The 26,678-nt window shown below is 35.7% G+C and overlaps 1 protein-coding gene across 1 annotated transcript in view; it reads left to right on the top strand.

The window, feature by feature from the left end:
* Nucleotides 1-26,678, top strand: part of dph1 (diphthamide biosynthesis 1) — a 111,819-nt gene that overhangs the window by 40,300 nt on the left and 44,841 nt on the right. The window contains exon 4 of the mRNA XM_051128691.1: nucleotides 20,653-20,774. Within this exon, the coding sequence (XP_050984648.1) occupies nucleotides 20,653-20,774 (122 nt within the window). The remainder of the gene's footprint in view (nucleotides 1-20,652; nucleotides 20,775-26,678) is intronic.

Genomic DNA, 26,678 nt, shown 5'->3' with positions numbered 1-26,678 from the left:
AATTCTGACTTTATAACACACATTAGTGAGTTATGTTAGAATTGGGAGATATGAATTTGCATTTATGAGAACATACCATTTTTTTGAGAAAACAGTCAGTATTGTGAGATACAAACTTGCATTTGCAATAAAAAAGTCAGTTTAATAAAATAGAGTTATAGAATTATAATTAAAATACTGTAAAATCAATAGATGTAAAATAGTTCAAGTATAAAACAATGTTATAAACGTTAAACCTAGATAAATAAAATACATAATTCAGAACAATAAAGGGTCTACTTTTATTTGTGTGCACTCACAAAATCAACAAAACGTTAAGGGTGCTTTTATAAAATAAAGAAAACAAATATGCGCTTTCTGTCGTCTCAACAGGAGCGCTTCACAAAAATGAATAGAAACTCGAATACATACAGACATGATACATACAGACATGATTAATATATCTATAGAAAGCTTTAAATTATTACTTTACGAAATAAAACAAATTGAAAACAAAAACTCTTTTATTACGTAATCTGCAAAGATGCTTTTCTCTCTAAAGGCATGTTCAAAGAGGAGATGGCGAGTCAGGATCGGCAACTTCATCCTTGCGACACTGATTCAGAAAACACTAGTTTATTAATAAATAAGTCAAAAATATCCTTACTATTTCACCCCGACATATTTATGGTAATAACTTTTGCCCGTGCTTTTCGGCAAGCTTTAGCCTATTGCGTGCACTTGAACGCAGAACTGTTTCAGCTGACGGAGACACTAAACGCCTTCCGAGCCAGATCGAAAGTTAAAACGAAAGTGAAGTCTTGTGTTGTTTCCCCCAGCGTGGAATTTTTTTTTTCATCAGTATAATTGGTGGATGTCTAAAATATAAAAATAAGGAGAAGCCTAAAACAGGCCCGAGTTTGTTTTACTTAGGCTATTTAATTTATTTATTTATTGTGATATTAAAATTGGTAACAAAAATTATATATATATTGTAAAATTCTATCATTATTGTGATGGGGGGGCCCTGCAGTAAATCATAGCCCCGGGGCCCAGTGAGGTCTTAATGCGGCCCTACGTATGAATGGCTGTCGATGAAACGAAAGTGTAGTGTGGCCGCCCGTTCATTGAAAATCTAATTGTTCTCACGTTTTATTAATTTATTGAAACCATTGGCATGTTTTGACATTCGCTGGTAGAAAACGTTTATTTGAATATAATTTCATGCAGTTATTTTTTAATCAAGCTCAGTTTGCAAAAGCCTTTAAAGTGTGAAAAAGGGAAAAATATGTATTTAATGATGCTTGGGGGAGTGGCGAGCAAGAAGAAGTGACCAAATTAGAGAATATTTGTGAAAGATGTGGCAAAAGAAGGAACGAGAAGAAAGGAACAAAATGACTTTACAGAACAGAGGAGTATCAGTGAATAGAAAGATAAATAGATTTCTGTGATCAGAATGACACGACTGACTTACTGAGTGAACCGAAATGTAGATAAAAACGGTCATTTACTTCCACTGTGATAGAGCTTTGAAATCAGGCGGCTTAATGAATGAACTTGAACCTCATTATTTCTTTGATATCTCTAAATACAAGACTTCTTTGTGGAGTCTTGAATCTTAAGCTAAGCGTTGTATCCAGCATGCCTTTTGTAACAAACACCCAAAGACTGAATGTGTGTGTGTATTAGAAATGGTCATGTCATTCCAAACCTGTGCAACATGTATGAACACAACAGATGTTATGAAAAATGTGTTTTTGTCCGAACAATAAGAGTCAATGGGGTCCAAAGTTAACACTCTTTAAAGTATCATCTTTTGCGTTCCACAGCTTTGGAACAACATGAAGGTGAACGAATTACAAGTCATGCAAATCTCCCCTCAAATCTCACGGCCGACCTTTCAAGCCCTACACGCACCACTGGACATACGTTATCCCTTTTCTGCCTTTATGCCAGGTCCAGCTGCGATAAGCTCCTCAGATAAACCCCGAAAATTCAGCTTACCTCACTTACAGTTCATCTTTCTGTCCATATAATATCTTTATAGTTGCATATAGACATATATGACCAGATTGAGCTGTGTTGTCTTGTGTGTTTACGTGGGTGTGCGTGCGAGAACCCCTATTTGCATAATGGCAAACCCATTGGAGGCTAAAAGCATGTCAGGACCAATGGCTGAAATCCAGCATGTGGAATAGCAGTAATGATCTTGTTTTTCAGGGGGTTAAGGGATTATCCAACAGCATTAGAGAAAACATCTGTCTGCATGTCCTGGAAACTGGTTCTGTTTACTTTACTTACGGCGCGACTCATCGCTCAACCAGTCATTAGCGGAGGCGCTAGGCCGTGCTGCATATGCTCTTTCGTCTCGGTTTGTACAAGGTGTGTGGGTACGGAGACCTTTCGGTCTATCGGGACAGGGAGACTGCTTTTATAGGACAAAAAGAAAAAAACCTCAGAGGCTGAAGTGGAGGTCGTTTGATCTTGGCAGTGTCGTACCCCCTGCTGGTTCTCTTTGTGCTGTTGTAGAAGCAAGGTTTTTTCCCCTATTTTTTTTTTAGATAAGGTAATTTCGGTCATTTTTGTACTCTGTGTGTGCATAATATGGTCAGACTAACACAAAATTTTGGTTTCTGGAAAAAAAAAATCAGATTTATAATCACATTTTAATTAGTCCAATATCTGTAATTTCCAAGAAAGGCCTGGAAATGAAGATAAGACATTTAAAAATTGACTTCGGAAGTACATTTATTGTCCACAGCAATCGTTTTTTTGATCTGTGTACACAGCAGTTTTTTATTATTTCTTATCTTGTTTTTAACACTGTAAGTAACACGTTTTTGAGACTCCATGAGCCAAAATTGTTTTTTTTTTTATATAAGTTTTCAAATAATATTTTTATAGTTTACTTCTCAAATAAATGCTTTTCTTTTGAACTTTCTATTCATCAAAAATCCTGAAAAAAAGGGTATCACCCTTTCCACTAAAATATTCATCTGCAAAACTGTTTTCAACATTAATAATCATAAATAATGTTTATTAAGCAACAAAACAGCATATTAGAATAATTTCTGTAGATGATCATGTGACACTGAGGACTAGAGTAAAGGGTTCAGCTTTGCCGTCACAGGAATAAATGATATTTTAAAATGTACAAAAATGTAATCAAATAGAAAAAGTTGAAATAATATTTTAGAATATTTTTATTGTATTATTTTTTCCATCAAATATTATTTTACCTACCCCAAACTTTTTAAAGGTAATATACATACATATAAACACATGTATGTTTCTTTTTATGTACAAAATGCACTGAGATTTAAGTAAATAATACAATGAATTTCTGTCCTTCAAGGATTGGCTCACTTTTAGAATAAAAATTTCCTGACAGTTCAATCACCCCCATGTCATCCAAGATGAAGAAATTAAAGGTTTTGAAGTAAACATTCCAGGAGTTTTCTCCATACAGTGGGAAACAAAATTTAAAGGTCCAAAATTCAGTTTCAATGCAGCTTCAAAGGACTCTACACAATCCCAGACAAGGAATAAGGGTCTTATCTAGCGAAACGATTGGTCATTTTCTAAAAAAAGAAGTATATACTTTTTAACCTTAAATGCTTGTCTTGCACTAGTTCTACGTTGCACGTCTATGACATCATGCTTTATGTATTCATGTTGGAAAGATCATCTGTGGTTAATTCTTCTTCTGCGTACTTCAGTTAAAAAAGATAAGGTAGAGCAAAAAATTAATACATGTCCAACTACAAAATCATCTGACAATGTTGTATTACCTTTATTTGTAACGGGCATTTGACTTTCTTTGCACATTCGGTGTGGAAACACTGGGTCGGCACTTCTGCCTATGTCATGTGTGACCGCTAGTGCAAGATGAGCATTTGTGGTTATAAAATATAAAAATATGTATATATATATTTTCTTAGAAAATGACGGATTGTTTTATTAGATAAGACCCTTATTCCTCAGCTGGGATCGTGTAGAGCCAGGGTTTCCGGGTTTTCACAACAAAACCCACCCAATTGCTACTCAAATCTAGCCCAATCATATTTAAGCTCAATCAGGGGTTAAATATCAGATTATTGTGGTCGCTACAGCTGTTACAGTTATACAAAGTTGTCTTAAAACACAATTAAGCCTTTAGAAACTCTGTAAAAAAAAAAAATGAATTAGCTTGGGGTGTAACACATAAATACATACATGCATACATTTAGACCATGCATGTGCTAAAGTTGAGTAGCAAATATGGTAAAGTCAACAGAGCTCTCAAAAAAGCCATATAAAGCTATAGATTATATTAGAAAGTCTAAGGCTACATGAAGATTTCCAAGACATTAAAAGTTCCTAGAGACACAGCTGGCAGCCTTATTCCTTAGTTTAAAGTATGTTGTACCAGAAAACCTTTGAGGATGTTGAACAAAAAAGCATAATATCATAACATGTTAGATCAGAGTAACTGAGAAAAACCTGCAATGTACAGCCAAAGACTTGCAAGATGACCCGACAAAAGGAGAAACAACGTTTCAATGCAGAGTATAAGATGAACAAAAGACAAGTATGGCCTTCATGTTGAGTCATCTTGCCGAATACCACTCTTGACCAAGAAGAACAAAAAGGCTGACATGAGCATACTGAAATTAGTTTGGATAGACCTGTGGAGTTCTGGAAGAATGTTTTATGGAGTGATGTGACAAAACTGGAACTTTTTTGGCTTATGGATCAGCGGTTTGTCTGATGTTTAAAAAAAGGCAAAGCTTATCAACAGAAGAACACCATCTCCATCGTCAAACATGGAGGTGAGCCAGTCCTGTTATGGTGTTGTTTTACTATAGCAGGAAGTGGGAAACGTGACTGTATGAAGGCTATTATGGATTCTTTGAAGTTTCAGGCCATTTTGCCAAGAATTGTGATGCCTTTGGTGCAAAGACTGAAGCTAATGATCAGTGGACATTCCTGCAGGACAATCATTCCAAAGTATACATCCAAATCTACTTATGCTTTGTTCAAGGTTCAGTCACAGAATGTTCTTAAGTGGCTTGTTCAGTCTCCAGATTTAATTTTTATTGAAAATATTTGGTTGAATTTGAATAAAGCAGTGGCAATTTAAAAACCAAAGATTACCAGTGATCTGAAAGCTTATTCAGGCGAGGAATGGGCAAAGATTGCAGTAGAGAGGTGACAGAGGCTTTTAAACACTTCCAAGCAGCATTTATTGGTGGTTTTAAAGAATAAAAGATTCTGCACCAAATTTTACTTTTGGGGGTTGAATAATTTTGAACTTGAATGTTTAGAGCCAATTAGATTTATTTTTTTCATTATTAATCAACTTGTGTTCTCAGAATTAATACATAAATGTGTATTAATTAGTGGTGTCAATTGATTAAAATTAATTAATCACACATTTTTTCTGAAATTAATCGTGATAAATACCACCTAACATTAAAGTTTTAATTATACTTTTATATTACAATAATTTCACATTCAATCTTAAAATGAATGTAGAAACAACAAAAAGAAAGTATATTTTTAGTATTTAGTATTTCTTTTTTATGACTGAAGGCAAGTATCACTGATACCAACTGATGCCTTTATGATTTTTTTTCCTAATATTTAACCATTGACTATAGCCATTCAACATTACAGTATAATTGAGAGCTATCAATTTAACATTTATTAGACTTTAAAAAATAACTTCTAATTAAGTGAACTTAAAACAATCTTCACATAAACCCATTATAATAAATGTCATATAGCTTACCTGTGCCCTTCAGCAAGAAAACATAGCCTAATTTAATAAAGTTATCAAACACTGAGTTCTAAATTGAATAAAGATAAAGCTGGTTATTGAGATATTTTGGCTGCTGTTACTTTAAACGCTGCCACTGCTGAACAGACAATGCTTCAAATGTGAATCTTACATAATAAACACTTACATGCACAGTTTTAAGGCAGCTTTAATCACCTTTTTTTTGTAACTTAATGGCTTAACTGACGACATAACTACGACACTGCGTACTCGTCATAATTTCATTTAGGTTTGAATATGATAAAGCGCTTTAATATAGCCTAATATAGCGTTCGTCGGCACATTTGCGCGTGCACTGCAAGAGCAAGTGCTACGAGCACAGTATAACGGCTGTCAGGACAGAAAGATTTGTTTTTATCGATATATGGCCTGACAACATCTCATTTAACCGCAGTTCACTAATGTTCTACTGAAGCGCCTCATCACCGGTACCTATTCCGCGCCGTTTGAATCAAGCCTGCCGCTGAGGTGAAGTTGGAGCGCGCGTCTGAAACATCTCCCGTTTGACGTGCAGACGTTCGTGAAGACGTTCCGTGTCTAAATAAACGCAACTCTTTAGCAGTTGTGGGTGGGGTGGCCAAAGGTAGCCCCGCCCCGTATTAACTGCGTTAAATATTTTTAACGTGGTATCTGAAAAAAAATACATCGCTTGCATCAACTCGCTAATTTTGACACCACAAGTATTAATATACTTTCTCTAATAATGTACTGATGCCTTTGTTTAAGTGGTTTCACAAAGGTTTGTTCCCTGCTGCAAAACGTCTTGCAGGTCAAGGGGGTTGAATAATTTTGATTGCAACTGTAGATGTCTTGTATGATGGTCTTCTCTTTAATGTTTGTACAAAACTGGATATTTCATACTTGTTGAGCATCAATGATAATTAATTCTATCATGCAAAGAGCGCATATGACGTTTCTTAGTCATCCCTTCTGGATGTAATTTATAGATAAATTACAGAATGAGGCATTATGACTAAAATGTCAAACATAATGAGTTATGAAGTCGGTAAACGCACTAATTTAAAACCAAACTGTACTGTATAGCAGCACATTGCCATTCAGATCAGGTGCAGAAATGTGTAAAATGATGTACCGTGGTAAGTTTTGATTTGTTAATACAGTAAACCTCACAGCACACAGCTTGTCTCCTTAACTCTGTCTTTCTCGATTTTCCCACTGCTGCTTTCATTTTATTCTTTTTGCTCTGTCTCTCGATCTTTCCTGTCGTCTTCGCTCTCTAACTCAATTCGTTTAGAGAGGAAATAATGAGGCAGACCCTCTGTAGAGTTGCTCAGATATCAAGGGAAGAGCCTCTCCATCTTGGAGGTAATCTCTCCTCTCCCCGTGTCCTCACGCCAGGCGCGTCTGCCAGCGAGAGGAGGGATGAGCCCACGCGCCACACAACCAAATGAAATATGAGGCATCAGCAGGTGCGGCATATAAATATTTCACATCCCTAACCTGATTTGTTGTGTAGCGGGTTATGCGCTGGGACCTGTGTGAGTGAGCATGTGTATTTGGGATTTCACTAAAAGTGGTTTTTATGTATGCGTAAACTGTGTGTTTGTTTACCTTTAAGGCAGAGGTTGTGTTTACAGAATGTTTTCAGCATTCAGCAAATTTTTGGACACGTTGAGGGATAATTCAAATACTTACCGTCATTTTGACACACAAAAGATCTGTCTTCCTACTTTGGAAACATTCCCACGGTTAAGGATGCTAATTGGGATTAGAAGTGAAGAGGAGAAAATAAAGTTTTAAAGCGCCCCTGCCGAAACAGATGAGGGCGGGAAAGAGAAGTGAGTGGGGAGGATTTGGGCAGAGAAATTAGAGATTCCTGCTGTAGCACAGTGGAATAATTCATGGGATATTGTTCATTATATCGGATGACCAGATCACAGTGTCTGTTGTTGTTTTTACACTTCGAGAGCAGAATAAAAAAGAAGGCAAGAGCCCACAGCACAATGCTGGATGAAGCAAGGGTTATTATAGTTTTACTGAAACTGTTGAAACTGAAACCATATAAAAATGTTATGTGATATGAAATAAACCTTAACAGAAATAAAACCGAAACAAAATTTTATATATATACACAGTCATTTAAATTTAGGATCAGAAAGATTTTAAATGTTTTTTAAAGACTTTTTTCTGATCATCAAGGCTGCATTTATTTGATTTAAAAATACAGAAAAAACAGTAATATTGTGAAATATTATTACAATTTAAAATAGTGGTTTTCTATTTTAATATACTTTAAAAATAGAATTTATTTCTGTGATGCAAAGTTGAATTTTTATCAGTGTCACGATCCTTCAGAAATCATTCTAATATGCAGAATTATTATCAAACAGTTGTGCCGCTTAATATTTTTTAGAACCTGTGAGGATTTTTGCTGAATAAAATGTTTAAAAGAACAGCATTTATTCAAAATGGCAATCTTTTCTAACAGTTTAAGTCTTTACTATCACTTTTTATCAATTTAACACATCTTTGCTGGATAAAATTAATTTCTTTCAAAGAAAGAAAAAAAATTAACTGACTCCAAACTTAAAATGGTACTGTATATTGTTACAAAATATATTTTAAATAAATGCTGTTTTTTTTGTTTGTTTGTTTGTTTGTTTTTAATGTTTATTCATCAAATAATCCTGAAAAATATCACAGGTTCCAAAAAATATATAAAGCAGCAAAACATAACATTGATAATAAATCAGTATATTAGAATGATTTCTGAAGGATCATGTGGCACTGAAGACTGAATTATGCTGAAAATTCAGCTTTTTATCACAGGAATAAATTACATTTTGAAGTATATTAAAATAAAATAAAAACACTATTTTAAATTGAAATATTTCACAATATTACGTTTTTTTCTGTATTTTTAATCAAATAAATGCAGCCTTGATGATCAGAAAAAAACATCTTTAAAAAACATTAGAAATCTTACTGATCCCAAACTTTTCTAGGTTTCATTTAGTTAAAATGCTTGATGTACTAAAATAACTAAAAATGATTTTAATATATACATATTTAAAAACAAGAATAACTAATAAAAATTACAAAAACACATCAGAATGTGTGTGTATGTGTGTATGTGTATATACAATAGTACCTACAGTCAAACCAAATTTCATTCAGACACCTTCAAAATTTCTCACATTATCACAGTTTATTCACTATAGTTTAGAAAATGGTAATAAAATATGACATAAACTCAGGAGTTAGACTGTGTCAGACCAAATTCATCTTGTCAGATAACTGTGATAGCAAAGTATGTAACAAAAAATGGTCAGGTCACAGTGTCAATCAAATTTTTGGTCCCAAATCATTATCAGTTTTACTGGTAGTCTACTGTATGAAGAATTTTTGGGTGTAATATGTCACAGTTTACTTTATTTTGCTGTCTTCACTTACATAAATGAACTGCAGTGTCCTGCACCCACTAGTAAAAATATAAAAAATTATATCTTGTGTCTGAATAATTGTTAGTTTGTTTGTACAGAAGAAGCCTACCTTATTTTCTCTTGTATATTTAGTATTGCTCTTTAATAAAGAAAAATGACTTCTTATCCGATTACTCGATTAATTGATTGAATAATCGGTAGAATACTCGATTACTAAAATAATCAATAGCTACACCCCTAGTAAAGTAACATGAGGGTGGAACTAAAAGCACATTTGTGATATTAGAAATTGTAATATTAGTATCACATTAAAAATACCAATTGCTGAAATATTTTGCTGAACAATTACATGCTAGCTTGAATTTTGTTATACTTATGAATTTTTACATTTTTTGGCATTTACTCATCTCATGTTGTTCCAGACTTTGATTTTAATTATTTGGAAAAGTGTGTCGGTTATTCTTGATGAATCTTTCCTGTCATGTTCTATGGAATAATGAACATCTTGCAAATTTGAAACGATAGTAAATGATGGCAGAATTGGCATTGCTCTCTAAGAGATTGTTCGTTTCACTGAGTGTGTTAAGTAATGGCTGTTTATGTATGTCCGTGTATCTGTCGTGTCTGTTTGCATGTGATTGTATGTGTGGGGATGTCTGTGTGTGTCTGTGTGTCTGTGTGTGTGTGTGCTATACAGAATGTCGTGACAGCTCTTCGCGTACAGATGCACCAGAGCACTTCTATTCTACTCTGCTCACCTGCCTCTCTCTTACTGCTCTCATGGGATGATGCATCACTTTTACTGTCTCTGAGAAAGCAAGAGAGAGACAGAGCGCTCAAATATCTGATGCGTGTCATAGACCTGGCTGGAATCCTGTAGTGGTAACGGGAGGAGGGTGTGCTCACCTTATCAACAGGTTTGGGGTAAAGAAGAAAAAATACAGGCAAATGTGATAAAAATGACACCGCATCGCCACATTCTTTTGCTGCCCTCAGGTGATATAAATGCACACTGCCTTGGCTGCAGGACATCAGATTTAAAAGTCTGAGATTGTGTCTGATTAAATAAAAAAGGGTCAGAGTTGTGGCCTAGAGGTTTACACAAATGCATTGAGCCATAGTGCTCATTGGGTGCCATGAGTTTGAATCTGGCCTGCAACATTTTCTTTTTATATTTTAATATTCTTTTATATGCTTTAATGTAATTTTTAAAAAGGTAAATAAATAATTTCAACATAATAATAATGTTTTTTGAGCAGCAAATTAGAATATTAGAATGCTTTCTGAAGGATCATGTAACTAGAGTAATGATGCAAAAAAATTCAGCTTTTCAGTTTTCAGTTTTAAAATGTATTCAAATAAAAAACAGTTATTTTAAATAGTAAAAATATTTCAAAATTTTACTGTTTTTGCTTTGAATCAAATAAATGCAGGCTTGATAAGCAGAAGAGACTTCTTTAAAAATATCACTGTTCAAAAGCTTTTGACTCATAGTGTGTATAGATATCTTTTAGAATTATTATTATTATTATAAGCTGAGAATGTCTAAAATCGTTCAAACAGCCTACAAATATCAAGGGAACTCTCTTTGGTTTTCACAGGTAAACGAACCAATTCTTGAACTCTCTACCAAAGAAATCTTAAATAATTGCTCGGACACAGTTCATTTCAGGTCGCGCATCAATATCGGGAGAGTGTGTGGGAGTCCTGAGGGTGTTGTGGGACGGGCATCCTGGCATCCTCAATAGAGTCTCTCTTTCTCTCTCCTGGGCTGATTTCTGCCCTGAAGTGGACTAACAGGATTTCATAGACGGTGTCACACAGCCAATGATGCATCCCCTCCAGACACTGAGACCTGCTCACACAAGAAGAAAACCACTAAGCGTTTTTCGAAGCCAGCTTTTCCGGCTTTTCGTCAAATGAGCGAAACACATACGCGCTCATCTCGCACACCCTTGCACATTATATCAGCCCCTGAGCTAATCTGCGGGAAAACCTCAATCCACAGAGGCACACAGCTGGACAATTAGAATATTTTCACCTTTCATAAATCACGTTGACGCCGGTGCTTTCGTATCATGGCGAAAAAGAGAAGCTTTGCTAATAAGGATGACGTTGGCTGTGCAGACCAGATTTAGGGCTGTTTTTCTATTGTGTAGGTTGAGAAGGTACAGGTAATGTGATTTGTGTGGGATGGTGTGTTTTGTGCTCTGCTAAGTGGTTCAGTAGTAGTTTGTAGACTGTTGGGAAACAGGGCAGGGATGTGGAAAGTCCGAAGGGACGGCTTTTCTGTGACAGGCCCTCGTTGCTGATCTAATATTAGTCTTTGTGTTAACTGAGCTCAGTGAAGTGTGAGGCTAAACACACACGCACACACAATCAGAGTTATTGAAACAGGGCAGAGGGTACAGCATTGAATCACTCAGAGGCTCGTGTCCTGGGCTTTCATCCGCAACCTGACACAACAAAAGGGCTTCGTTCTTATTGTGTGTGTATTTGAAGATGTGAATAAAAAAATATTTAGACACTTAAAAATTCTATCAATGTCACTGCATTAGATAACAAGTGGCATGCGCAAACCATTAAAGGGGTCATCGGATGCTAAGTTGACTTTTTTTATGTTGTTTGAACATTAATGTGTGTTGGCAGTGTATGTACAAATCTACCCTATAATGATAAAAATCCATGTAGTGGTTTTTAATCAATCTGTAAAAATAATACTCCCTTTTTCAAATCGAGCCGTTCTCAGATGCCTGTCATTGTCGCGTCACGATAGTTGATTGACATGAGCATCTTACCTAAGCTGTAACAGTCCAGCCTCCATGCCGGAGCAGGGATGTAAGTTAGACAAGAATTGAGCGATTGAGGTGTTGTGTTGCTGGATAATGAACATGGTGGTCATCATTTACTCCTGACATCTAAGCTGCTGAAGATGCAGTGGATTACATTTGTTTGTGAAGGGAATGCGCCTCCCGATCTACATATATCTGTCTATGTTCGCACAAATCATTCGTGATCCAGCTTCACTTACAGCAGAAGTGAGTATAAGGTTTTTTTTACGAATCTTTGCGATCGCCTTTCCTAATAATGTGCTAGTTACCAAGTTTAGTGGCTAAATGCGGCTAAAGTAAACAGGCTCGTCACTCCACAGAGAGAAGAGAGGGGTGGGGCGAGCAGAGCTCATTTGCATTTAAAGCAGCCTCGACCAGAATGGGATGATTTTTGCAGAGCTTATTTTGTCAGGTAAAAAGGGTGTTGTTTTACACTACCACTGAGAATTATAGACTTTTCATTAAGACCCCAAAGAATCATATCAACTTGTGGAAAATGGGCATCCGATGACCCCTTTAATGCTTGACCTTGTTGTTCTTGTTGTGTTGTGTTTTTGTTTGTTTTTTTTCTTTTGTTTTGGTCCTTTTAGTTTATGTTAGTTTTGTTTTGTTTTGTTATGTTGTTTTGTGTTGTGTTGTGTTGTGTTGTGTTGTGTTGTCATGTTTTGGTTTTTGTTTTATTTTTTGTTGTGTTGTGTTTTGGTTTGTATTATGTTTTTTTTAGTCTTGTGTTTCTGTTTGTGTTTTGTTTTGGTGTTTTGTTTTGTTTTGATGTGTTGTTTTTTTGTTTTGTTTTGTTGTGTTTTGGTTTGGTTTGTTTTTGTCATGTTGTATTTTGGTTTGTGTTTTCTTGTTTTGCAGTGTTTTGTTTTTTTGTTTTGTTTTATCGTGTCGTGTCGCGTTTTGTTTTATGTTTTGTTTTTTTTTTTTTTGTGTGATGTGAATGTTGTGTTGTGCTTTTGTTGTTTAGTTTGTTGCTTTGTTTTGTTTTTAGTCGGTTTGTATTTTGTTTGCTGGGTTTTGTTTTGTTATGTTTTGTTGGGTTTTGGTTTGTGTTTTGTTCTGGGGGGTGTTTCATAAAACAAGTTTACCAAATAAGCCAGGCTTATTTCAGTTAGTCTGACTTATTGTCAGTTGATTTGCCTCAAAATAAGCCTGGCTTATTTGGTAAACTTGTTTTACGAAACACCCCCCTGGTTTGCGTTTTGATTTTGTTTGGGGTTTTTTTTGTGTGTGTTTTGTATTGTCGTGTCATGTTATGGTTTGTATTTTGTTGTGTTTTGCTTTTTTGTATGTGTTTTGCTTTGTCTTTTTCGTGTTGTGTCATGTTGTGCCATTTGTTGTCTTGTTTTCTGTTGTGTTGTGTTTTGTTTTTTGCTGTGTTTTGTTTTTTTGTTGTGTCGTGTTTTGGATTTTGTTTTGTTTTTTAGTTGTCATGTTTTTGTTTTTACTTTTGTTTTGTCATGTTTTGTTTTGTTTGCGTTGTGTTTCGGTTTGTATTTTGTTCTAGTTTGTGTTTTGTTTTGTTTTTGTTTGGTTTTTTGGTTTCTTCGTATCGTGTTTTGGTTTGTGTTTTATTGTGTTGTTTTGTGTGTTTTTTGTGTTTTGTATTGTCGTGTCATATTTTGGTTTGTATTTTGTTGTGTTTTGTTTTGCTTTTTGTTTGTTTATTTGTTTTGTTTTGTCTTTTCGTGTCATGTTGTGCCATTTCTTGTTTTGTTTTCTGTTGTGTGTTGTGATTGTGTTTTGTTTTGATTTGTCGTGTCATTTTGTTGCTTGTTTTCTGTTTGGATTGGTTTTGTTATGTTGTGATGTGTTTTGTATGGGTTTTTGTTTTGTGTTTTTTTTTATTTTTTTTTTATTGTTGTGTTGTGTTGTGTTGCTGTTTAATTGTATTAATTTACACATGTATCTTTCAGCAAAACACTTACCACTTTGTTTGATATTTTCCTAATTGAAATTGTCTTAAGTATCCAAATACTATATGGGGCTACTGTCTTCTAATTAGGATAGGTTAGAGGATATCTGTCCAATAACTGACTAGTGTTTTTGGTAGTAAATCTGGTGGAATATGGTGAGTTTGTGTTGGAAATGTAAAATGTAAAACACATATTAAATTTGTGTCATGTTTGACAGTGATATAAATAAGAGCAAAGCAGTTCCACGGTTCTAGAATGGAACTCTGTTCCGAAAGTGTTCCTTCATATCTCAAAAAAAGCAACTGTTCTGGCAAATAGCACTGCCACATCTTGTCAATCATGTATATAGCCCGTTGTGCACACAAATCAATAATAAATATTTGAGCTTTCCATGTTTAATAGTCACAGATTTAGATCTTTAATCTTTCATGAGCAAGTTATAAAATCATAACCTGGCTCTATTTCTCATGTCTTCTGAAATATCTTTTTATAATGATAATTACCACTTCTCTAACTCTGCTTGGCTGCTCTATTCCAGACAATTAGCAGTCATAAAAAGCACATTTTATTTGAAACCATTTGCTTTTGAAGGCTTTGATTAAGTGGCCAAAGAGAAAGATCTGTTTTCTTCCAGCGTTCGCAAACAGGAGAGCTTTGAGCCAGCAGCCCCTCGCTCACGCTGAGCTTTGATGAAAGTCCTGTCAAAGCCAAGTAAAGATTTCACCTCTGAGAGACAGGAGGAATAGCTTGAAACGGATGGATCCGCTTCCAGACACAGCACACCCTAATGTTCATTAACTGAAAGAGTGAGAGACACGCAGAGACGCTGACCGGTCCTGCAGGAGCGTGACTCTGTCTCACTGCTCTGAAAGAGGAAGAGAGACACATGAACTGTCTGTGAGGTTTGAGAGACACTAAACCATCCAACAACCGTCACACTGACAGGGGGTGCCAGGCCTTGGCTGACTTTAGTGAGGTCCCAAATCCCTGAGACCACATTAAAAATCTAAGATTTAGACCTCAAACAATATTTGAAGAATATTTTATTTTATTTTTTAATTGTTTTTATCTTATTTTATTTTTTATTTTATAATTATCCACTCTGTGTGAGTGTGACTTTGTTTTGTGCAAGCTGGCTGCTACAGAGCACTAATTAACAAGCCCTGTTATTGAGATCACAGACATTTCTACATCTTAATTGCATCTTAATGACATTTCAGCTCAGATGCTGTAGCTGGAGCCAGATACCATGACAGAGAAAGAGAGAGAGAGAGACGGTGGGTTTGATTTCGATGGGAGAAGAGCTACAGTAACAAGCAGACCAGGCCATATGTGACATTGACTCTTCCATCCTGTGGCCAACATTTCGAGGGGCGTGTGAAGCGCTAATCACGACTAAAACCCCTCATCTTACTCGCTCTGAGCCTCTGTCCCAGCGGGAGCACGAACTTGATCCACACTCCTGCTCCGTAATTACAGCACCATTCCCAGGTAGCGAGCACTATCTCTCTCTCGCACAAGCTTTGGTAATCTGACGCTCAGAGTTTATATTAATGTATTTCCGCTTTTTTATCCACAAGCCCTTCTAGTTGGTGGTAATCGGATATACTGTGCAAATAAGGAAGCCTGACAATGAGGTTTTGCAGGTGTTTTGTCACCGCAGTGGCGACAGATTTGCAGCTACTTTATATTTGGATCCTGCTTATGGATCTTGTGTGTAAGACCTTGAATTTGAATTGAGATGGCAAACAGGATTCAAAATTTTAATACAAATTTTAATTTAAAGGAGTAGTTCGCTTCCAGAACAAAAATTTTCATATAATGTACTCACCTCTTTGTCATCCACAATATTCATGTCTTTCTTTCTCCAGTTGTAAAGAAATTGTTTTTTGAGGAAAACATTTCAGGATTCCTCTCCATATAGTGGACTTCTGTGGTGCCCCTGAGTTTGAACTTCCAAAGCAGAGTTTGATTGCAGCTTCAAAGGGCTCAAAACGATCCTAGACGAAAAAAGAAAGGTCTTATCTAGCGAAATGATCAGGTATTTTCTAAAAAAAAATTGTTACAAATTATATACTTTTTAACCTCAAGCGCTCGTCTTGTCTAGGTTTGCGTGAGCTTTATTCCGGTTTTGCCATGTTAGGGTATGTCGAAAAACTCTCATCTCATTTTCTCCTCCAATTTCAAAATCATCCTACATCGCTGTTTTACCTTTTTTTTTTGTAAAGGGCTTTGACCACTTTGTAAATATTGGGTCGGTACTTCTGCAGCGATGTAGGACGATTTTGAGGTTGGAGGAGAAAATGAGACGGGAATTTTTTCGACACACCCTAACTGTCTTGAACCGGAAAAACAGAATTCACGCAAACCTAGAGAAGACGAGCATTTGAGGTTAAGCTGGGATCATTTAGAGCCCTTTGAAGCTGCATTTAAACTGCATTTTGGAAGTTTAAACTCAGAGGCACCATAGAAGTGCATTATATGGAGAGGAATCCTTAAATGTTTTATTTACAATTTCTGTTTATCTATGCCAATGTCTTAATTTCGTTTTCCATTCATAAAATGAATACTTTTAAATTGAATATTGAGTTAAATCTCTAAAGTAATCTGATCAAGTAAATCTTCTGCCAAATGCATTAAAGTAAATGTTTAAAATGACTAGAAATGTATATTTTATATATGTGACTCTGGACCAAAAACCAGCCTTAAGTGTCAGTTTTTTGAGTTTGAGTTTGAGATTTATACATCATCTAACAACTGAATAAATAAAATTTTTATTAATGTATGGCTTGCTAGAATAGGACAATATTTGGCCGAGATACAACTATTTAAATATCTGGAATCTGAGGGTGCAAAAAATCGAAATATTCGCCTTTAAAGTTGTCCAAATAAATAAATATTTAGCAATGCATATTACTAATCAAAAACTAAGTTTTGATATATTTATGGTAAGAAATTTACAAAATATCTTCATGGAACATGATCTTTTCTTAATATCCTAATAATTTTTGGCATAAAAGAAAAATCGATTATTTTGACCCATACAATGTATTGTTGGCTACTGCTACAAATATACCCATGCAACTTATGAGTAGTTTTGTAGTCCAGGGTCACATATATATATATATATATATATAAATATATATATATATATATATATATATATATATACACACACACATACTGATTCTTTGTATATTAACTTTCTATATTAATTATAGAATTTGAAAATGTTTTTAAAGTCACAAATCTGCAAAATGCATTACTGTAAACGTGTAAATGTACACACAATACTTTCTTTATAACTTTTTTTTTTTTAACTTACTCCATTTTTTATTTGTCCCTATAATGAGTCACAAAGGTGTAATGTTGTTTTGGACTGATTTTATAGGCCAACTGTACATTTTATGGATCTGGCTTCCTGTCTCATCCACGTCCAGCTATTTTTAGCTGTACAAAACAGCTTGTTTTGCAGCTTGATATTGCAAATTGGTATGTCTTACCATATTATTTTAATGTGTTATCTTAATTATGAACACACTGGTTTGTAGTGCAAACAGTTTTACTGTTTACTGCACGTTGTTATTCTTCTCGTTATTTCTCTGTGGCGCTAATGAACAGGAAATCTCAGCGGAGATGGATACTACCACTTTAAATTGTGAATTTCATGGAGCTCTGGGGATTTGTCATAATATATCATCCTCTCCACTTCCACAATCAACGTCTGCTCATCTATGTTTGATGCTCAACATGAGGAGTGGGATTTTGGTACTGTGAGTTTTTACTGTGGGCTGTGCTTGTTTTGTTATGTGATGCAATGACATTCATACATTTTTAAGTGTGACTTGAGTTCCCAAATACTTTTGGGGCCACTGTACATGTATTGTTTTGAATCGTCTTGTTAGTGTGTGTCTTACCGTTTTGGGCTGGTGATGATGCCACCCACTCGTGTTTGTGCATGCGCAAATGTGTAGCAGATGGGCAGAAAGAGGGGGACCTTGATGAGAGAAAGGATGAGAATCAAATCTACCACAGCAAATATTTATTTACCAGATGAGCTCTCCTCATCCATCTCATTCTGCTTTACTAGCGACGGCTGCCTGCCTGCGTCCTTCACATGAGAATAACTGTGTGTGGGGAGAGAGGGTGTGTTTGAGGGCACTGGGTTACAAAAGTAAGCCATGCATGAGACACAAACACAGGGAGTATGTTATGAAGAGAAAACCAATGAGATTTTAAGAAAACATGTCCAGATCTCAGTTCATCCCAAAAAGTCAATGAGTGGTGTGCAGTGGTGTTCTGAAATGAGGCAGCAAAGTCCTCAGAGTTTTTATTTTGTTTTATTTTATTTTATTTTATTTTATTTTATTTATTTTTTTATTATTATTTTATTTTATTTGTCAAATATAGATTCATGTCCCAGTCATATTTTCTTGGTTAAACATTATTAAACTATCAGGGGAAAAAAATATTCTGTTTTATAATTTTGCCCTAACAATGTCATCAATATTCTATTTATTAAAGCGAAGTATAAATCTCATGAAGTTAGTGTTTTTAAGCATTTTATATTTATTCCAAAATAGCTCAAGGCAGTAACAACTTAAACAATATATTTTATTTGTGAGCTTAAGTTCAGCTATTCTTTTTAACAGTTAACTTTGAACTATTTTGGATTTTTTTTCGGATCATCAGTCATCAAAGCTTGCTAAAAATTGGTCACAGACATGGAGATTTACTTTAAATTTCACCAGGCTGATTACTCACTAAAAACTCCCACAGATCATGTTTTCATGCCATTTCAAGTTGTATTTTGACTTAACAATGTGGTTATGTCTAAGTGTGCAAGTTGTTTACTTGCTTTTTTAATTAGTCTTCCCATTAACGCCATTATATTGTTCATTCAGACTGATCCGTGAATGTGCGTGATCACGAGAGGTGGGATTTATCACTTGAACCAATCACAGCCAAACATAACCAGTCATATCCAATCATATCCAATCAGCATTGCCTCCTCTCTAGTGACTTTCCCCCATTCATTCTCAATTACCCCCTACACCAAACTTACCGCACACTTTATGGGTCTGTTAAAACTCAATGGGCTCAGGGGAGGCAAACTTTACCTGCTGGTGTCGCTGTTGGACAATGTTTCTTTAGAAAAACAAGTGATTTATACACTTTTTAATGTTTTAGTGTGTGTGTGTGTGTTAAATTCACAGCCTTAATTTTAACATACATAAAAGTAGACCTAAAAATTGTGTAATCTGCTGCAAACATATTGCCTTTTGGCCAGCTTTGTCAGTTTGATTGCAAAAAAATTTTAATTTATGGGATTCTTGCAGAACCGGGTGTTTTTGGATGGAGGGTATAGGTAGTATAAACGTAATTTGTCAACACAAGACCACCAAAGAGTTTTCTTAATTTAATTAGATGTTTATTGGCCTATAAATCCACATAAATGTTTTCCTCGGGCAATCATGTGCTTGACTACAGTGGCGCAAGGCACTCAGAGACCGGAGGACCACAGAGAATATAAGCCTAAACATCCTTCCAAATACAGAAATAAAGTGCAGTTCAGCCTTCTGTGGTGAAATATACAATAACCAGGAGTTTTTTCGAGAGGGCTCGCAACAGAAGTATCATGACAAACTGGGGAAGAAGAAAGGCTAGGAGCCAGACAGGAAGTAGAAAAAGAAGATATCCCAGACAGAGCGATCAGTACAGACTGTTCAGTGTGTCGTGCAGTTGTACTGGCCACTTTCGTGAGCTCAATCTGAATGAGAGGTTAGAAGGTGAATCAGGTGGAAGGGTTTAGAAGTGCTAGTGTGTGTATGTGTGTATAAAAGCAGAGAAAATGTGGCTGTGTTCTATTAATAATACCTGTCCTAAATATGTCTGCTTCCAGACAGCCAGCTTCCCATACAACAGCCTCTACTCTCGTTTTCTTCCTTTCTTCTCCTCGCATATTCATTCTCTCTCGTTTTTTCTCACTCATAATTTATGTGCTCCTGTCTCATGTTTATCCTGCATTTAAATTTCACACAGAGGAGAAGCGGCAGCAGTGCGCCAGTCAATAGATGTGCTAACACTTAACGACCCCTGCCGAAGCAAACAAAAACAGATCGTTGGTTCTTCAAAGAGGTCCTCAGAGATCCACCTCTCTGGAATGCTTGTCACTGTCCTACAAAGCGAAGGAAGGAAGCCAAGGACAGTTTGTAGCAGCATCTCTTAATAGTGTGCCGTACTGGAGACAGTGGCTCAGTAATGTCTTCCTTTGGGTCGTCAAAACTAAATAGAGTCTTACAGGTTTGCAACGACATGAGGGAGAGTAATGAATGACAGAATTTTCATTTTCAGAATTTCCCTTTAAGTTTTCGATAAACCTGCTTTTCATAGGACAGTGTGCATCCATAGCTATTAACCTTGATGTGGTACTTTAGCGTTTCCCATCAGTGAATGTTAATTGTCCAGTGCTTCTGAAGGTTATTCTAGATGTTTTTCCAGACTGCACAGAGTGCATCAGTTTACGGTTAGCGGGAGCCCACTTAACTGGAGACATGGATGTCTGAGTGACATTTCCGCTTGAGAGTGATTGATCTGCCAACTGTGTGGACCCGTCATTTTATTTACGGCCTGATTGATTTGAATTGCAATAGGGTGGTGATCAAGGTCATTGATTGGTTGATTGTGTTGTTTGTCAGATTCACAGAGGCTGACACTCTGGTGATGGGAGATGTGACATACGGGGCCTGCTGCGTGGACGACTTCACAGCCCGCGCTTTGGGAGCTGACTTCATGGTGCATTATGGACACAGTTGTCTCAGTGAGTTACACACACACACACACACAATGTTAATATGAATTAAAGGGACAGTTTACCCAAATTAAACATTCTCACATCATTTGCTCACCCTCATGTCATTCCAAACCTGTATGACTTACTTTCTTATTTGGAATTCAAACATTTGATACTTCTTTGGTGCCTTTTTTGTTATTTTTGAAGCTTGCCAGGCCCCTGGAAACCATTCACTCTCATCAAACAACTCTGTTGTTATTGTTGTTATGAAGGGTTATTAATTGACCATATGCACAGATTACGTCCTTGTTTTAGACAAGCCAGCTCAAGTCATTTCCGGTCAGCTGAGTGTCCTTTGCTCGTTTTCTCTACAAAATCCATTCACAATTCAAAGAAATTTAATTCTTCTACCATTCATATTTAACTTATTTAATTAGTAGTGAACTATATGTAAGTATTTAAATAATTCACCCTTATAGGCTGTTTGTGTCTGAGCTTATTTATTTATTTATTTTAATGGCTTTCTGCACTTGCTATACTATATACTTCAGTGCAGTAAAAGTACTGAAATTTGTTATGCTAGTAATTTTATAATAAATCAAAAAAGCAAGACTTCAAATTGCAGCTGTAGCCAATAAGTGATATGCTGCTGCCTTCTTCTGGTTATAGGGGTAATTTCATGTCATTTTTATCTTAAAAAGTTGTCGTTTTCTGTGAAAAGACATTTTTTCCATGTCATCTTTATGAATGAAAAGTGAATCTTTGAAGTGAATTTTACTGCACAGCTGTCGAGATAAAAAATAATCAAGGCTTTAAAATATTCCAAGATTTTTAAAATGTATTCATGAGTATGAAGGCAAGTTATTGATTATCAAGATATCACTGAAGAGAAGCATCGCAAGCTAGCTAACATTAGCCTAAAAAGTTATGATAGTGTTTAGCTGTCAGCATTTAAATGTACACCTCATGTCTAGGTACTCTCCTGGGATTACCAGGCTTGGCATTTAAATTATATGTTGTTAACTAATATGAAACTGAATGTTTATGCCGCTATCATTATTTACAATGTTGCCATTATTCTTTTTCTCAGTTTCTGATAAGAATGAGGCAGGAGACGAGTCTCAAGTGTCTGCACCTAAATATAGCACATATAAAATGAGCTTCACCGGAATTTTAGGAGCTGGCTTATTATTATGTGGATGTCTAAGAAACGCTCCATGCATATGGTCAATTCAATGTCGGCTCCTGCGTCAGCAGCACCACGTATATGCATCCTGATAGTCTTGTGAATGCGCATCGAAGACTGACACTGAAGTGAAGAAATGCATGATGTTGGGGGTTTGCCGATATCCGATATGCCGATATTTTTCAACCCATTTTGGCCATTAGCTGATGCTGATACCGATATATTTCCTTTTGTTGAGACACCAAGTCTCTCCTGTGCAGAAATTATAAGCAAATTATTTTTAATTTTGATTAGTTTTTAACAAGAACTTATTAGTTTAGAATTAAATAAACAATAATGAAGTTATTTTATAATGACAGTACACTGAAGCTTTGAAAATAACTATAAATAAACTATATATCAATCGCTGCTTTTTTCCCCCATAAAGATACGGTGGTAACCTTAACATTTTAATTCAAGATTTAACATTTGTAGATGATCCAAAGCAAAAGAGTTGTAAAAATTCAGAAAATCGTTCATAACTTTAAAAATATAACATATTACACATTAATGAAAAAATCAGTATATATAAAATTATTTACTTGACAAGTGTCATGTTTGTGAATATTTTATATATATTTTTTTTTTTTTTTGGTTTATGTAAGCTATAGCTTCTGACCTTCAGATCAAAAGGTGCAACCCTACTTGAAGGTGGTAGTTGCATTGCTGTCAACAAAGGTCTTACGGGTTTGGAACGACACAAGGGTGAGTAATTAATGACAAAAATTTTATTTTTGGGTGAACTATCCCTTTAATTGAAACTAAAATTATTAAAAATTAATTTGTTGGTAATGTAAATAAAGCTAAAATAAAATATTACATATATTAATAAACCGTAATTAAATGAAAAAAACTTAGAATGGTTGCATTAAGACTAACTGAAATAAATAAGCTTCAGTACAAAAATTACTAAAACTAAATCTGATATAATTAATTAAAGCTATACATTAAAAATTTAAGCAAAACTGACAATACAAAAATAAAAGCTAACTCAAAATATTAATAAATACCATAACCGTAAATAAATAATACTAAAAAAACATGGAATTTTCTTGTGTTCCATGGAAGAAAGTAATTCAAACAGGTTTCGATTCTTCAGAGCTTGGTTACTATTCCTTTAACACATTTGTAGACCATACACCCGCAAATTAATTTTCATAAAGGAAGACGTCTCATCTATCATCTTTTTATTTTGTTGCGGTTTCTCGTGAGCATGTTTCATGGTCTTTCATTGATGGGCAACTGCACGTTTAAAAAAATTATTTGAGAAAGAGACCAAGAAATCTCTGTGGGAGTTTCTAAGAGCAAAGGTTGGAGACAGTCAGCCTGAAGTGGAGATGTATAGATTTACTCTTGAAGTGCTTTGCAAAGCTGCTCTCAATAGCTCAGTATGGTAGCCAGTCCGAGCCGTGATGTGTAAGGGATAGCAGATGTTTTGAATGGGCCTGCCTGCACGTGTGCTCAGCAGATCAATAGTGAACATGCATTAAGGGTGTCCTTTAAAAGGCCTAGACGTGCCAGCCTAGAGGAAGCCGCTCTTTTACCCCCTACTGCTTGTCAGCACCACAACATACAGTAGAGGAAATGCTAAATCAATAGGGCCAGTATATCTCCAGCAGAACAATCACACCTCTCCCAAATACCAGAGCTGGCCAAGGGAATATTAATCCTGCATCTGAGGGCCGAAGCCTCCTGCTTGTAGGGATGTGCCTGAATAGTGAATCTGTATTCGGAGAGGCACGTTAAATGAATTATGCGTTCTACCGAGCTACTAAAGGGACGTGGTTAGCCGCTTGTTAGCGGTAGCCTGTTACATTACATGTACGTAAAATTTCACTTACCGTATAAACAGAGACTGATATGATGATGGTGAAAGATTTGCAGTCCCTGAGCACCATTGACAAACATCTAATCTTGTAAAAATGGGTGGGTACATGTGGGAACGTGTGATCACGTGTGAGTATGTGTAATCACAAATCGTGAAAGTGAAAGTGAAAAGAGAGTGCGCATTCAAAAATGATTCCAATGCCCTGCATATTAATAGCTGCTCCCGGATGCCTGCAATTTATATACAGTATAACTGCCCAGCAATATAAGACATGACATTTCCTTTCCGAATACAGTATTCGGATTCGGGCCTGCATATATGCTTAATTAGGCATGATTAGCGGGTTCAAGCATTCAGTGCTAAAACCCTGTTGTAATTGTTAAAATGGCCAAGGATCAGCAACCTTCAAGTAAAACTGATCGTGCAGACCAAGCTGTAAGTTGTAGAGACTTGAAACCTGGAATAGTTTAGGCACACACACTGCCAACTACGTCACCAAGTCTTGCCCCAGTCTTCCTGAAGGGGGCGCTACAGCAATCAAAAGTACAAAATCACTCATAAATCCTAAACCGTCATTTGCAGGTTTAAGTGTTTTATGTTGTTGGAATCCTTGGCTCAAGCCGGACAGAAGCCAATTGATTGTGAGCCTGGCGAATTCAGGTATTTCGTTTTTTTTTGAAAAACCTACTTTTGCGAACTAGTCCTTTTTTTTCGCAGATTGGAACCAAACCAGTGCAGAAAGATTCTCTGGAGAGTGAAAAGTAATAATTAAAAAAAAAAAAAAAATTTGAACTTTCGACTCAGAAAGTGGTGGGGCCACTTTTAGTAAAATTCCTGTAACTCCTGAACGGAATGAGATATCTTCACCAAAATCAGAACACTTATGTAGGAGCTCAATCAGAGGTCACAGGACAGAAAACATAGAGCTTGGCCACTTGGTGGTGCTATAAGAGGGGAAAAAAAATAAAAATGACTGTACATATGTAAGCATTTGCCCTATCAACATGAAAATCGCTAAACACTGTCTTGTTCCTAAGTGCCACAAGCATCTATAAGGACGTTTGTGTATCTCAAAAAAATATGGCCGCCATTGGCCAATGAAGTTTGAGCACCTATTAGACAAAGTTAAGGGAGGCCGATCAGAACAAAACTCGCTTGGCCTGCTTGACTCACCTCCAAAGGTCTGTGAGAAATTTGAAATAAACCGGCCACTGCGGGGCTATATCGCATTATTCAAGGGCTTAAACTATTGTACATTGCGTGGTTTTTCGTACATACATGTGATATATTCGTATCATATGATAGAACTCCTCGTTCCAGACAACTTTGCCTCTAGAACCGCTGCTGTTAATCAAATCATTTGGTAAATGATTGAGAAGATGTAAAAAAAAAAAAAAAAAAAACTACTTTTGCAAACTAGTCATAGGTTTTTTGCTTGATCTGGAAAAAAACAACAACTGCAGTACAACTCTTTGGACTCTTTAGGTCAATAATTATCAGAAAAATTGTGAAATTTACCCTTTGAGAAGCTATAACGGGGTCGTTTAGAAAAGGGGCCTGTCCAGATTTACCCAAAATCCTATGAAGCCTAAAGGAAAACTCAAAACTTCACAAAAAATGTTTCTATGATAAATTACCTGGATTTGCCAAAAATGTTTTTTTAAATTATTGATTTAGGTGGTTACTTGCGTGCTAAATAATGTCATTTTTTCATATGTGCTTAAATATAAACACTGCTTATTTATTATAATTATTATTATATATAATTATATAATAATTATAATAATTCTAACATATACATATAATTATTTTCTTTGGTTAGGAATTCATTGACATATCACTTCTTTTAGCTCTTTTTTGTTTGGCTTTTTGAGGTTTCTTTTCCGTAATATCCTTGAGACCAACAATGTTCAAGTCTTAAAGGTTAACTTTAGCAGCAGTTCTGAAAGCAAGTGCAAAAAGCGGTTATTTTTTTGTGTGGTGACTTTTTTTGGCAAGTGAAAAAACAGCTGATGGAGCAGCAAAAAAAGAGAGTGTTCATTTTGTCACTAAGAAAATTGTGTCAGTGATTTATAGTACCCACAGATTGATTCATTGACATTTATAGATTTTTTTTAAATCTCCAAGTCTATTTTTATACTTTTATGGATATTCACATCCTATCAGAGCGATGGTGAGTAGTTTATCACATTTGCTGTAACAAAAAATGACATTGAGGCTTAAAGTTTAATAGCTGTGTATGTGTGTGTGAGTGTGTGTATATGTTGGCGGCTAATCTGTCTCGCCACCGTTTCATAATGAACCAACACCCCCATATCTGAGCAATCTGTAATTTTTCCCAATTTTATGAAGCTCCTTAATTACATCTGCTTAAATTTTACCTCAAGAAAACAATAGGAGAGAAGGAAACGAGGCTATGGAGACAGTGACTGAATCCATGACTCTTATTGACAACAGTTGTAATTGCAGTGAGTAAGTGCTCTCAGTCTGCCGTGCTAATTGGATATGAGAAATGGATCGATTCCACTTAACTTCAACCCCCCGGCCCCTCCACGTCTTTTTCTTTTGTTTTTTAGCACCTGCGGAAAGAGGTTATTGTCTCTTGTGTGTTTCATGTGTGTATGAAAATAGCCCTGCATATATGTGCATTCTGACAGTGACCCACTTAAATGCAAAACTTTGCAAGTATAAAACTTTATTGCCACAGTCAGTAAAATCTCTCTCCCAGAAGCCTCTTTTTCTCTCACTCCCCTCAGTCATATATATCACTTTTTCTAGTAACTTACAGTAAACCTTGTCTGTGACATCTATTCAGTAGCTCGGTTATAAAACCTTGTTAGCTGCCTTGTTGCTTATTGCCTAAAAAGGCAGCTGACTT

This window comes from Labeo rohita, chromosome 15 (genome assembly GCF_022985175.1).
Source record: "Labeo rohita strain BAU-BD-2019 chromosome 15, IGBB_LRoh.1.0, whole genome shotgun sequence".
Lineage (NCBI taxonomy): Eukaryota > Metazoa > Chordata > Actinopteri > Cypriniformes > Cyprinidae > Labeo > Labeo rohita.
Note: the sequence above shows the minus strand (reverse complement) of the source record. Positions and strands in the feature narration are given on the sequence as shown.